Source organism: Ptiloglossa arizonensis, chromosome 10, assembly GCF_051014685.1.
Source record: "Ptiloglossa arizonensis isolate GNS036 chromosome 10, iyPtiAriz1_principal, whole genome shotgun sequence".
Lineage (NCBI taxonomy): Eukaryota > Metazoa > Arthropoda > Insecta > Hymenoptera > Colletidae > Ptiloglossa > Ptiloglossa arizonensis.
The window spans coordinates 16,707,035-16,721,374 of record NC_135057.1 but is presented as its reverse complement, the minus strand read 5'-3'; the positions used below and the strand labels follow the sequence as shown (position 1 = coordinate 16,721,374).

General features: G+C 48.5%; 3 protein-coding genes across 3 annotated transcripts in view; 1 reads left to right on the top strand and 2 right to left on the bottom strand.

The window, feature by feature from the left end:
• Nucleotides 1-10,311, bottom strand: part of LOC143151861 (uncharacterized) — a 79,664-nt gene extending 69,353 nt beyond the window's left edge. Inside the window, exons 1-2 of the mRNA XM_076321321.1 lie at nt 10,107-10,311; nt 9,688-9,837 (exon numbers count right to left, since the gene is read on the bottom strand). Of these exons, the coding sequence (XP_076177436.1) occupies nt 9,688-9,837; nt 10,107-10,223 (267 nt within the window). The 5' untranslated portion in view covers nt 10,224-10,311. The remainder of the gene's footprint in view (nt 1-9,687; nt 9,838-10,106) is intronic.
• LOC143152309 (uncharacterized) lies at nt 1,986-10,809 on the top strand. Its single transcript, XM_076322278.1, has 6 exons — nt 1,986-1,990; nt 2,041-2,094; nt 2,181-2,295; nt 2,900-3,038; nt 3,404-3,559; nt 4,351-10,809. Exons 1-6 carry the CDS (start codon nt 1,986-1,988, stop codon nt 4,560-4,562), a joined length of 681 nt encoding a protein of 226 aa, XP_076178393.1. The 3' UTR covers nt 4,563-10,809.
• A 1,113-nt stretch (nt 10,810-11,922) lies between these two features.
• Nucleotides 11,923-14,276, bottom strand: LOC143151864 (uncharacterized). The gene is made up of 6 exons (XM_076321324.1): nt 14,031-14,276; nt 13,806-13,957; nt 13,599-13,740; nt 13,135-13,535; nt 12,830-13,032; nt 11,923-12,746 (listed from the first exon to the last, which is right to left on the bottom strand). The coding sequence occupies exons 2-6, from the start codon at nt 13,917-13,919 to the stop codon at nt 12,452-12,454; spliced, it is 1,155 nt and encodes a 384-aa protein (XP_076177439.1). The 5' UTR covers nt 13,920-13,957; nt 14,031-14,276; the 3' UTR covers nt 11,923-12,451.
• Between the last annotated feature and the right edge of the window lie 64 nt (nt 14,277-14,340).

The following is a 14,340-nucleotide window of genomic DNA, read 5'->3' as shown; positions in this document are numbered from 1 at the left end:
GGAATTATGAGTCCTCCGGATAATGTCTCTTGTTATTACGGGCCCTATCGGCGTTTCCTAATCTACGGTCCAGGTGGACCACCTTGGTCCGGGGCTAATTAAGATCGGCCGGTCTCGGGACGCGGGTCTAATTGAACTCGCGATCCTCGAACGTTCCAACGGACTCCTCGGTCCGGTCCGGAGACCGTGCGCGTTCGTCGGTGTTCTTTTCGAAAGATTCTAGAGACGCGAGCTAGCCGGTAAGGCGGGACGCGTAGCCAATTCGGTCGTCCCGGAGATTCGGCAAAGCGCGAGGATATTCTCGCAAAGAGGACGAGAACGACCCGCTCGACGAACAACGCTTAGTCACCGATCGACGCTCGATAGCGATTCCGATTTTCGCGCGCACGCGGCCAGCAAAATGAACGACGGGGGACGTCGGGACGTCGAGACCTCGGGACGTTGGGACGTTGGGACGTTGGGACGTTGGGACGTTGGGACGTTGGGACGTTGGGACGCCCGCGCCCGCTCGACTCGGTTATCTCCCGACTTATCGTCGGATACAATAATGGCCCGGGAAAATGTCCCTGGCACACAATAATGGCCTGTTAAAAGAGCGACTTTCTCTCTCGAGCCACGTGTGCACCTTTCTATCCACCTCGGCCGCCATCTATCCCTCCGTCTCCTCGTTCTCTCCTTCTCGACATCCCCTGCAAACCTCGTACGCAATGGCGTAGTAGCCCGACCATCGCCACGGAAATTTCTGCAGCCCGATCTACGATCAAACGGTGTTCGTAAGAGACCAACGATGACGCGACACCGAGTCACGTCGACTGCACGGTTTCTGCCTCGGATCAAAATGGAATTGCAAACCTTTTGCGAAACAATTAGATCGCTATCGCGAGCACGGTTCGAGATGCAATCGTCTTCCGTTCCCATGGAGCGAGTATGGGCGCTGTTACGTCTACGATCGCAGTTTCAAGGGCTTCTAGCGCGGTCCGTCAACGGTACCGACGCGATTCGAAAACCGTTCGAAAGGTTACGGTATCGATCGAATCGTGAAACGCAGAGAATTCGTGAAAAATAAAGGGACGCGAAATTCGTCGCCGATCGGTCTCGGTTCCCGAGACGAACGTTAAACTTCCCCGAACGATACACGCATATGTGCGGATTCGTCGGCCGCGGTCAATGGACCCGTCTACGCCGCTGCAGATATTACACGCGCGCGCGTGTACCCACACAAAGCCCTCCGAAACGTAGTTACACGCGCGCGAGAGACGCGAGCAGCCGGTAGGGGTGAAGAACTGCATCCTGTCGGGAAGGTCGGGGCGGGGGAGAGGGAGGGGGCGCTGATTCGTATTACTCGTGTTTGCCGAAGGGATTTCGGGGTTTCGGTCCACGGGGGAAAAATAATTAAAAGCGTTTATCTTGCGTAATCCTGGGCACGAGCGGCTGATGGAACCCACGGGGAGGATAGGGGCGTACGCACCTGCAATTTCTATACGAAATATGATAGATCGTCGAGAAATATCGTTTTCGACGGCCATCGGAAATAAGCAGCCGCGATTTATGTCCGAAAAAATGAATGGAATTCTCCATTGTCGCGTCTCTTTTTTTCTTTCGAACCGCGTACCTCGTTAGCGACAGATCGATGCGAAAACGGAACGATCCACGAATTGCGATTCTTGTTCGAAGAATATTTTTCAACGAGAGATTCTCGTTATTTACGATTCGCATCGCTTCGTCGTTTTTCTTCTCTCTTTCCGCCATAGCCGTGAGAACGTCTTATACGCGCATATCGAATTTCATTCTTAGCGCTTTGCGTTTGATTTACAATAATCCTTCCGCGGTACTAATCCCTGGCGCGTTGATTTTCGTTTAAACGAGGCTTCGATGGTGCATCGTTATTTGTCGGTAGTAAAATAAGGAGCCAATCGTCCAGTTTGCATTTAGTTTCGACATAGATTACGCTCCGAACGGAAACGGTCGACATAATTAACACACCGATGTCGTACGCGATCGCGTACGAATCTAAGTTAACGAGTTTGGTTCAAATTTAAGGTCTGACGATTGCCAATCACTTCCGTCGATGAATATTTACCAAATTTATCGATTGTTATCGCTCGATACGAACGACGCTACTCGATGATTTCCCCCCTCTCGCGTATCGCATACATATGCACAATACGCCGTTGATTTAGAAAACAATATCGCTATTTGTCCCTTTACATACAATTACCGAGCGCGAGTTCACAGTTTAATAAATTCTTCCACGTTGAATGCGATTTCCATCGGTTACCGATGGAATTAAAATTGGTAATTTCCATTGTTCCGCGCGTTTCCCTTCTGCTTTTTTCTTTTTCTTTCTTTTTTCTTCTTTTTTTGTTTTCGTGGTTCGTTTAAATATCTTCCCCTTTCCGTTGCTATTCGCGTCCACCGATCGCAATTACCGGCGAGGAAGAAAGCTCGGAGTGAGAAACAAAAGAGCGGAATACTCGGAGAGCGTCGATATTGTTCATTTTCGGGGATCGAGATAACGTTGTAAGATTTCGTCGATCGCAGCGACGTTCGTCTATCCCAGGGACGTTCCGCGCGTGAAAGCGGTCCGGTGTTAATTGGGCGATTACCGTTCCGAAAATCGACGGTGGAGTCGAACGGAGTTTAACCATCGGTACGTGTCGAGGAAAGGGTTCGACGGGTCCCGTGACCGAACAGCGAACGCCAAATGGTACAAAGCGGAGAAGTTATACCGCTCTACGAATACAAATTTAACCGCGACCCGCGTTTTACGACCGAGACACAGTGTTCCAGTTCGCATCTGCTGCACCTTCTTCGTCTCAGCGCCGTCCTACGAGTATCCGATACGAGAGACAGCGCGTACGTATTTACGGTGTGCGAATTGTACAGGGTGCCTCGGTAGACGCGAACCACCTCGATATCTTCGCCGCTTCGAATAACGAAAAGAGAGCAACGCGGTCTCGAAGAGGCCGTAACGTCGTCCGCGCGATTTATCTTTTACGCGGAGTTCGAGTCCGGCTTTTACGGAACAATTCGATGGAGTAACGCGTTTCGAAAATAAAAGTATCGGGCCGCGTCTATCCGAAAAATATTGGTCCCCGAGATAAGTTAAAAATAACGCGAGATACGAAACTCGGCATCGAACGAGCCGAGCGTATCGAAACACGGTATAATTAACTTCGTTAATTTGTTATCGTTGCTGACGTTAATATCGGCTCGTCGTAACGAGCGGTAAGCATGAACCGTCGACCGGGGCCGTAAATCTGGAACGGTGGCGATTGGTTCGGTTCACTCGCGAGCAATGAAATTAAATTTATCACGATTTTAACGCCCCGCCGTAACGGACGACTTTCACTTCGCGTTGCCATTGACTATGACTACTTAACGCCACGCACCGATTCCGTAGAAAAGGTCCACGACTTCTCTGCTGAAAAATATCGATTTCTATCGAGGAAATCGTGTCGCCCAAACGCACCCGCTTCCAGCGTTGCTCCGGCAACCAATGGCATCGCGCGACCGAAGCCGGCGAAGCAACCACGGAACGAAAGCTTTCTCGAACGCGGTACGAAAATTTGTTTCGAGGATCGTGGAAAAGGTCGATCTCGATCGATAGCGGCATCGCCGCGCTAATCGACGCGCGACAAAACCGTTTCGAAGGAACGGAGCAACTTTCGCTGAAGATACTAGAGAAATTTTGCCGAAGAACGGGATTAAGTGGTCGGGTAAACGAGATTGCCAGCGCTTCATTGTTTCCCTTAATTTCGTTGGCCCGGGGCTCAAAGTTTCGACGCGTTAATCGGCAATTTTACGGGCGAGGGAGAAAAAAATTTCGACGATGTTACCGTGAACTAATAACGCAAATACAGGACGGATATATTCGTGGAAGGTAAAGTAAAGCCGCTTCGGCGGTGGCGGACAGTTAATGGGACCACCCGTAGCCGTACTCTAATACCGCTACGATTAAACGCAGACAGGATATTAAACTAGGCTCTATACACCGCGGTCGTAACACATTTCGACAATGCATCGTCCGGGCAATAAAGTAAAATCGTAAACCTCTCGCGACGCTTATCCGCGCGTACGAGCTTCCACACGGTCTGGATACAAGTGTGTCGCAATGCCCGCCGGTCGAAAATTTACAATTTTTTCGCCCCGCGGATGTCGCAACGCGAGCAAAGTACCGTAAGACGAAAGGGGATCGAATCTTTCGTTATTCCCGAGATCGAGAGAAACCTCGAGCGCGTTTCGCGATGCGGGCGCAGCGCACGTTCCGGCGGGAACGAATTGAACTCGAAATCGGTCAGAATTCGAGCGTGCAACGGTACAAGTTAACCGGCGACGTTCGTTTTTCAGCGGTGCCACTGAAATTCGAGTCGGCGGATCTAATGGCGGCGGTCGCGAGTCATCACGTACACCCAGGTGGAGAGGAGGGACGGAGGGACGGAAGGACGGAAGGCTGGGGGGGAGAGAACGGGCCCGAGCGGAGGCCACCGTTACGGGGACACGAAACAGAGAATGGAAATCACGAGCACGCGAAAGGGCCCGTGTCGTGTTGCGAGCATTAGCTGACGCGCGTGTCATCGCGCCGCGGATCGAGGCAGCGCGGCGCGGTGCAGCGCGGCGCGGCGCGGCGCGGCAACACGCGAGAATTCGCGGAAAGAAATCGTTTGCGAGGAACGATTCGTGTAACGAGCCCGTTACGTGCATTTGCCCGTGTTGTTCGAGTTGATTGCTCGAGCCTGGAATTTGCCGGTTAGGCTTAAGAAGAAAGAACGGTACAGGGTGTTTCGAAACGACGAACGATCTATGGGTCGAGAAACTCGAAGCGTACGTAAACAGGGATTCGAACGAAGACGTCTCGAGAGGAACGACCGTCGTCGGGATCATCGTCTCGAGCCGATTTCGAGAGATTCGTCGCCGCGAGTCCGACGCAATTGTTTTCCAGGCTAACGAATATATTTCGCGTAATATCCGGTCCGTTCGCGACGTTCCTCGTCGCGGCGCATTTTTCATTTTCGCAATATAACGGAACCGCGGCGAGATCGGGCATAATAACGCCGCGATAGCGCAAGGGGCAAGGTTCTCGCTTCCTTCGTTTCGTTTCTCACGATTTGCATTTTCATTCGTTCGGGTAAAAGGAAACGCGCGCTCGGCCTCGAGAAATAAAGAGATTCGGTGAACGTTAATTCCTTAACACCGAAACCAACTTCGAAGCCTCTTCCGCTTTACCAAGAGGCGTAGGAGTTCCGAAACGCGATATCGTTCGACCGAGTGTGCACCGTTCCGTTGGACATCGAACGAGTGATCAAGGTGGACCTCGGTCGAATCTCCGGATCGATCGATCGGTTATCGTTTCGCGCGGGTCCTCGATTGGACGGGTTCGCGCGCGGGCGCATCGGCTGGGTGGCGCGGGATCGTCGCTGCGTAAAGTGCCTTTTAATCTTGTTTCTTCGAGCGTCGGGTATTTTTCTGGGAAGGCTCGAAGCGTAGGGGCGGAGCGGGGCGGGAGGCAGGCCGTCTATTTTCGCCCCCGGTAGACGAGGACGCTAAACGTTGAACGGGTCCAACGGTGACAAACGCGAGGAAGAGACAGGCCGGGGACAGCGTAGGCTCGCGAGCCGGCTCGAACGGATGCTCGTATGTACGTACACCATTAACCGCAGACCGCAGATTGGGATAGATCCGTGGCCTAATGGAGTCGTTCGTTGCGAGCGACGAAAGCGATAGAGGAGGGAGACCGGGGGAAAAAAAGGAGCGACATCTCGTATCTCGTGTCGAACAAATATCGTCGTTCCCACGATGCACCATCAGGGGTACGCCATCTGTTTTTCTTTGGGCCGTTCGCGGTTACGGTTCTCTCGTCTTTGCGGTTGAACCGCGCCGCGATCGTTCATCGTCGCGCTCGAATAAGAAAATCCGTGATTCGCGTAACGACGCGCGTGTCTCGGACGCTACCCTCCGTCGTCGTTGCGCGGCAACACTTTGACAAAGTGTCGCACGCGGAATTCTTGATCGCTCGATGCCCATCGAGCGTCGCGAGCGACCTTCCAGCGACCGTTTCTCGCAAAAGGAAACCGTCCGGCTTCCTCGCTCGTTGCTAAAAGCGTTGCGGTTTTATCGCATCGACGAGAGCTTCGATTTCGTCGGTCTCCCTTCCCGCGACGAGATCCGGTGATCGATATCAACGACGACGAGACGTTCGTTCGTTCGTTCGTTGCGGCCAACTGAGAGCTAATTGGCCGCGAATTTCGGATATTCGAGCGCACCGTCGATACCCCCGAAACCGTCCTACCTGCCTTTTCGAGAAATAAAATTCCAACTTCGTAGAACACTCTTGTAGGTTTTTTCGGTCGGTCGTGACGCTACCGCGTCGAGGACAATTGTGATTTAATTTCGACGAGACGTTCCCTCCCCGAAAAAAAGATTCCATTTCGAAGGATCGCGTAGTTACGGCACTGCGGTCTCCCTCCCTCTTTCTCTCTCTCTCTCTCTCTCTCCTCCTTTCCGACTCTCCGGCGAGGTTTTAACCCATGTGCCGGTCTTTGCCGGGATATCATCTGGAAGGTGAGACGCACCAGAGAAGCGCACCCGGTACGGTGGACTAATTGGCCGATAAATCAACCTCCGGCTTACCTTCTCTTCCAGCGTACCTCCGCTGGACCTTTTGGACTCATAGGTGGACTTTCCGGACGTAAGGTACACACGCGCCCCGAGTCTAATTTTGAACGGTGGCTGCTGGCTCGGATAAATTCGCGATACGCGAACGTTTCCGACAGCGCCTTTTTCGCGGGATATCGCTATCGTTTTTCCCGGAATCGCGCGTTACCGTTTTACCCTCCCGAGGACGATCGCGCGTTCCGTTTGCGCTCCGATCGTACGAGTACACCGCCGAGAACGGAACGATCGTCGATTTTCCAAAATTCGGTTCGCGCGCGCACGAAGAAGACGCGTCCGTTGGATCTTGGAACGCGTTGCTCGTCCGTTTAATATCCGATAGACGCGATCGGCTCGATCGGCGGTCTCTTTGGTTTCGCGTTTCGAACGAGCGATCAATTTCTCCGGTTCGAGGCTACCGGGAGAGAGCGCACGGTATACTCGTCGAGTTTACGCCCGAGTCCCACTACGCGCGTATAGGTTCGCGCGTTTAATGCACCGATCGAGTCTCGAACGGAACGACGCGAGTCTCTCGGCCGAACGAGGACGAGCGAGATATTTTATCGGCGAGCATCGAGATCACCTCCGATAGTCGGGCGACGAGTCGAGTGCCGACGCGATAAATATTCGAGGAGCCCGGACCGCTCGTATTTTCCCGAAACTCCTCGTTTCTTTCGCGGAAACCCGCAGCCAACGAAACCTCGCTACCCGAAACCGATAACGCGCGCGCTCCTCATCCGAGAACAATCGAACGCCGTTGATCCTAATTATACGAGTACTCGTGGAGCGGTGAACGCGAAAAAGAAAGGAGGCGACGCGAGGCGACGCGAGGCGACGTCGAGCCTGACTCGCCGCGGGACGCTTCTAATAATCTCTCGTCGACCACCGGGAACCCCGAGTTGATTATCGTCCCGAGACGATCGGTGCACGGTGCTCCCGTAATTTGTGTTTTCGTTATTGCGTACGATTCCTGTTCCCCGAAGGAGCGCTCGAACAACCACGGTATCCGGTGTCGCGGGACCAGCCGAGAATGCGAGAAACATCCACCGCGCGTGGAACAGGTTCTTCGTTTTCCGGGGGCAGATCGGACTCCACGGCCTTCGCTCGTTACCGTCCCCGAACCGAGCGGAGCAAAGCGGAGCCAAGCGGAGCCGAGCGGAACGAAGCACAGAGAGAGAGAGAGAGAGAGAGAGCAAGAGAGAGAGGGAGGAACGTGTGCGCGCACCACCACGTACGCGCACTAATCGCACCGAGCGAACTTGTTGGAATTAATTGGTCCGGCCAATTAACGCTCACGGCCTGAAACGCGTCGAGGGCAATGAAGGCGAACGATTGGCCTCGTCCCCGCCACCCTTCGACGCTCGATATTCTTCGAACCGAGCTCTTCCTGCGAACCTCCTAATTAATTTCGACTCGCGGCCGTTCCCAGAAAATTGAACGGGCCTTCCTGCCCTCGCTGGGAAACCACCGCTACCGATCTCCCCGCGAACCGAGAATGCCCCTCTCGAGTTACGCGAACCAGAATTTTACCTTCGAGACTCCTCCGAGCCGAACGACCACAATTTCGCAACCCGTGCCCTTCCGTGGACACGAATTTTCCCCAACGTTGATGCATCGATACTTTTCAAACGCTTCGAAGGAATCTCGAGGAACCGTAAATCGAACCTCGACGGTGAATCGAAAGTAAAAACTCTAAACCGTCTCTCCGTCTCCCTCTCTCCTCCTCTTGTCCGAAGGAAAACGTTGCATCCCGCGATAACTCGATTATTACGGAACATATTGATTCATGTACGCTGCACGAGCCGGCGAGCAAAAAGCGAATTTGAATCGGCCGGTAAAACAATGAAATAACGATGTAATCTTCGACAATGGATGGCATAACCGGGCCCGCGTCGCGCGTTGTCCGCTTGTTAGCGATGAAATATTACGTATGTACGGCAGCTGTCATCTTACTTGTCCTTTGACGGCATATTTATACCGGTTTCGCCCTGTTCCGCGGCGCCCGATCCTCGATAACGGATGCCCTCTCGCTAATGTCTCTTGCTCGCGAGACGCTTTTACGCTTCCGAATTCGTTACGCGTCGATCGGGACGTTGAACACACGCTCCGGTGATTTCCACCGGATGAAAATCATCGATCGACGGGACGGTTTTTTTTCTCGACCGGTAGCGCGAAAAACGTTACTTCGTTGCGTACCACGCTCGGAAGAAAATCGAACGGAGATCGTCGGGCCGGTTGGCCCCGAGTACGTTTCCCGGTTCGCTCGAACGTAGACGCGAATCGTATCCCGTCCAATCGCGAGAAACGATCGTGACACGCGCGCGCGAGCTCGAGACAACGCCGATCCGCGCGCGACCGTTTCCTCCGTTTCGGGGTGGATTTTTCAGCGAATCGAGCGAACCGAGCGAACCGAGCGAACCGGCGGGATGTCGCGAAATAATGGAAGCCAACGGAGTCCGCCGATAGGGGGATATCGATCGACGTGTATCGAAATCTTTCGCGGATCTATCGCCATCTCGCTGTCTTTCGTGGCGTATTTATGCCGAGTTCGCACCGTACATGACGTCCGATGGTCGATAACCGGCGCGCGCACTAATGCCCGCAATCAGGATCCGTAATCAGGATCGACGGTTACGTACGCCGAGCCCCATTACTCAAAGATCCGACACGCCGAAGAAAATATACATCACGTGACGATTAAACGCGTGTCACTACAGACGCGGTATTCGATGCCGGACGTTCGATGGTACTTTCTGTCCCGCGACTCGGAGCCTCTGAAGCCCACTTAACGTTTTCAAGCGACACACAATGCCGTCGATTCGGAACGAAATAAGATTACAACGCTATTAGTAACGAGAATTAAAACCGACTCGGTCGAGTGTCGCTTATCTCGCCGACGATCGAGATCGAGATGGATCCGGATACGATGGGCGTGCCGTGAACGACGTAAACATTTCGAAAATTGCAAAATCCAAGTGTCCGTTGTACACCGGTACCGATTCGAAACTTTCGTTTGAAAAATTGCAAGCAACTCACCGTTCGTTGATCACCGTTGAGTAACGTATTCGTGACGAACCGTCGACGACTGCGCGAGACGTTGCGAACGTTTACGATTCCCAGTCGTCCGGAAAGCTCTTTGGAGAAGTTCCGCCGGATCCACGAACGCAGCGACGAGCTGCCAACGATCTGTAACGAACAACAAACGCGATACAATCGACCATTTTCGTTGTCAAAGTTGTGAACGCGCCTTTGCGTTCGCCGAATATTTCACCTTCCACTGTGCGACGTAATTTTTGTAAATTACGCATCAGGGAACTCGTTGCAAAATTAAAAGTTCGTTATTCACTCGAATAACGTGTTAAACCGCTCGAAAACGCGATCGCGATGTTACAATTGAAACGAAAGAAATACGTATACGCGTTCGTTCGAACGAATTGAAAGATTTTTATCAATACCTTCTGAAATTCCGTTCGAATTGATCGACAACTGTCAATGGCGTCGATATTGCAACGGTCGCGCTCGACTTTCGATCGGTAACCTATAACAGCAAAAACGACACATTTTGAGCACATTCGTTGAAACAAATATAGCCGTATCGTAATTAAGCGACAACCGAATTCGGAATAATTTGCGAAAGATTGTAATTCGATCGAAAGAGACATTGTACGAATTGGAAAACCACGATGTGGAAAACCACGACGTGGAAAATCACGATGTGGAAAACGATAAGAAAAGGGACATTTATTGTGTGCCTCCGTATTTTTATATACGTATTTCTACGATTCGTATAGTAATTTGCTTAATGTAAATACCTTCGTTTTAGAACAGTACCTCTGTGCAACGAGTAAATTAACTTTCGATTCAGACTCTTCTCGATACCGTAACGGAGAACGAAATTCGAAAATTGACTAACCTTACCCACTTCGTTGGTGGCTAAATTAAATGATTCCTAAAATTACCGTTCCGAAACATAGAGCGCGCTACAAAACCACCAATTTCTCGCGAGGTTGGTACTTCGATTCGTGAGATATCACCTCCCATAGACTATACGATTTCTCTTATAGCTTGTCCATGGTATCGTATAAAGCTGAATTTCTTAGGTGTCGCTCCGGACGGGAATCAAATTCGTTACGGTTACTTTGTGTATATGTGTGTAGACACGCATACATACAATATATGTGTACACTTACGCATTGGGGTTACAATAACCTATGGTTAGGAATGAGAAACAACTTTTCGCTATTTTTAAATCGAGCGCAAAGTGGCAAAGCTCGAAGATGAGTTGATACTAAAAAATTAAATGCTATTTTGCATCGACGTGAATGTAGGTTATTTTTCATCTGAAACGGTAACGCTAACGATCCTGAATAGGTTTGCGTATTCCACGGAAAAAATAAATTCGATAAAAGTTTCGCAGACACATCGTAGACGAAAAAAAAAGAAAAGGAGCAAAGAACTGTTACGGTAGTGTCGGGTTTTCGATCGAACGTGATCCCCGTGGAAAAACACGAAGTGAGAAGAAGAAATGGCGGATCCGTTTAACAAGGTGCTTCGCTTACCGGATAATACATAAGGGGTATTAAGGCCGCTACTCAATTGGGTATGAGCTCACCGAGAGGTGGACGTCTCAATTTTCTTCGCGACTTAATGACCGATCGTTAAAACCCGGCTTCGCCTCGAACCGGCTCCGTGGCGCACGAGAACAAGCAAGAGGAAACGAGACGAAGCACTCGGCTCTTCTTCGAGCCTCCGTTCTACACACACCCTTGCACGCGGTCTCGTCGTTCTAACGTAATCACGGCCGCTCTGTCGTAATGACGTTTATAAGTATCGGAGGCCTGCCGATTCTTTGCCACGGCCCTTACTTTTACGGGTATCGATGACTGCTTCGAATACTGTAATTGGAACTACCGTGCATTTCTTTTCGCTAAATCGTACTTATCCTTTTCTTTAAGAAGGGGGAGACGGTAGTTTTCGCCGATATATTAACATAACCTCCAACTCGCGATAACAATTCTTTCGAAAAATAACCTAAACTTCTAATATTTCTCGGTTAAATAAAAGTAAATTGTATAGATCGCGAGATAGAAAGGGTGTCTCGATTCTTCCTGCACTCTGTTAAAATATTGTAAATTTCCTCGCAACGATCCTTGATGATTCTAATCTAATGATATTATTTCGAAATAAATTCTCTACTGTCGTGTCTAATAAATCCTAAGCAATGCTCGTCCTTGTTTCGATTAAGGATTCTAATATTATATTATGGATATGTGAGGTTCGGTAATAACATGATTATTGAAACTAGTTCTCGTTACAGAAGACGATCTTACCAACGATTACGTGGAATAGTATGCTACAATATGCGTCGATTCGCGTTGATTGTGTTCTACAAGGGACTTGGCAAGCGGCATTTGGTAGCAGCAACGCAACGACGATTCCAATTATTAAAAAAAAAAAAAAAGAAGAAACTTATTTTAAATAATGTTTCAAGCTACACAGCACTACGCGTAAACTTCCCGATGCCCTCTTCTTCCAGTATTTCTGTTCGGCATTATCGCATACACTTTTGCAAAGAAATTACATCCAACTAATTCACACCGTAAACTTCGTATTTCATACCCAATACGCCCTCTAGCCCAACACACTATAAACGGTTTACTTTTGTAGCGCGTAATGTACAGTCGATACATCAGGTTCTATACTCTACAGACGGTACATTTTTTTTTAACAAAAATAGTAAGTATAAAAAATATGCACAACATTTACATTTGTACAAAAACCTTTTAAATAAATTTGTCCGTTACGTGTTTGTAGAGGCATCGCGAGAGTCGATTAAAGAATCTGTTCGAACAATTGTGGAGCAACTTTGTTGGACTTCCGTCCGTACGATTTCTGGAGCGCTGTATGCACGTTCTGTCTGGAATTCTCCCAGTTCTTCGGTTTGAATTTCTCGTACTACAGTATTTGCATACTTTCTCGAGTGGTTTGATCGAATTTTCGATATTAATTTTGCATCTCCGGAATAATCGACAGAATTCTGATTATTCAAAGGTTTGCTAAACGACGCAGTCTTTTCAGTCTCGTCTACGTTCAATCTGATAAACGATAAAAGAATTATCGATCGATTCTTACTGTAATTTCGAAAACGTACTAAATTGGAAATGGATCATTTTCTTACTGAAACGATAACCATTTCGTAGATTCCTTGCTACACTTTTTTCCACTTTGTTCGGCCAATTTGGTGATGATTTTAGCATCTACGTTAATTAATTTTGGCTTCTGAGTGTAGCTCTTCAGTTTTTCTATATTTAAAGTGAGATGTTGTATTTGTACTTTTAGTATCGCGTTCTCGTGAACCAATCGGGCGTTTCTCTGCACCACCTAATGATCGACGTAACGAACAATTATTTATTTTACAAGGAATAGAATGGTTACAAAATCTATCGATAATCGAAAGTGCTTATATCGTCGAACAGGATTCACCCGTAAGAATTTTGCTTTGCTCAAAGGCAGGGGCTCTTGAAATTTCTCCGATACGATGATATTAAGTTCTCCTCTGCCCTCGTCCAACTTTTCCATCATGTCGGCCATTACTTGCAGATGCTCGTTTAACAATTGATCCAATTTCTGCCTCAAAGAATCTTTCGCATACTTCATTCGTAGAAACTTTATGCACAAATTGTACGTAGTCTCAGCTTTTTCGTTTAATTCTTCTCGAAGCAACCTATTCTTTTCTTCCAAGGAAGCCCGTGCTTCTTCGAGTTCCTTGTGTTGTTGATGCAATCTGGACGCTCCGTTGATACATTTTATTTTCTGCCGCTGTAATTCCTCGTTGAAATAATCCTTTTCTCTTTCGTAGAAAAACCTTTCGTCGTCCAACTGCTCTGAAATTAATTTGGTACGTTTAAGGGTTACAATAAACTTTAAGAAAGATTCGTAAGCCTTACGTTTGACGTTTCTGATACATCTTTGTTGTTTCTTCAGTTCCGTTGATAATCTTTCGTTATCTCGTTGCATATTCTGCAATTGCGCGTCTTTTATTTGTATGGTGTTCTCTAAAGACACTGCTGTTTCTTTCAAGTTTGTCACCTTTCAAGTATACGTTAATTTCGATTAGTTAATTATTGGTAGATGATAACTCGGATTAGTCGTACCTGCTCTCGTAAGTCCAATAGTTCTTTGTTGACAATTTGGCATTGTGTATTTGTACAAAAACCTTTCGCATCTATACTTTTATTCGAGCTGTTTCTTGAACTAATATTCTGCATATCATAATAGCGAATATTACGTTCTAGCGACGAGGAGTCTGAAGATTAATTATAAAATTTTCCAAAATACGGTATTACGTAATAACGTTCTGGTAATAACGAACGACTTACCTTAATTTACCGGTAAAATTCAAATATCAAACTAATTTAGAAATTTTTTAGGTTGGATTTATTCGTAGATAGTTTCAGAGGTCTTATTATAGAATACAGGATATGTATACTTTTTCACGCAGTTAAAGTCATCAACATGTTTTTAGTTATTTCCTCGAGGACCGTATAAACGAACAATTTCTTTCGATCACATAATGACGAAAAATCATTTTCATTAAATTATTAGACGTGCCCAATTACATCGACAAATGACAAACGTCTAGATGTCACGATATTCCTTAACCTATGAAAACTTTTTAAATATCATCTT

What these genes read in the sequence shown, in the direction of transcription:
- LOC143151864 (XM_076321324.1), bottom strand. Translation starts at nt 13,919, where the DNA reads ATGCAGAATATTAGTTCAAGAAACAGCTCGAATAAAAGTATAGATGCG. An exon ending in TATTGGACTTACGAGAGCAG is followed by an intron (nt 13,741 to 13,805) that starts GTACGACTAATC and finishes TATACTTGAAAG; the next exon opens with GTGACAAACTTGAAAGAAAC. An exon ending in ACGAAATGGTTATCGTTTCA is followed by an intron (nt 12,747 to 12,829) that starts GTAAGAAAATGA and finishes ATCGTTTATCAG; the next exon opens with ATTGAACGTAGACGAGACTG.
- LOC143152309 (XM_076322278.1), top strand. An exon ending in ATTTACCAAATTTATCGATT is followed by an intron (nt 2,095 to 2,180) that starts GTTATCGCTCGA and finishes CCGTTGATTTAG; the next exon opens with AAAACAATATCGCTATTTGT. An exon ending in CGAAAGCTTTCTCGAACGCG is followed by an intron (nt 3,560 to 4,350) that starts GTACGAAAATTT and finishes TTCGTTTTTCAG; the next exon opens with CGGTGCCACTGAAATTCGAG.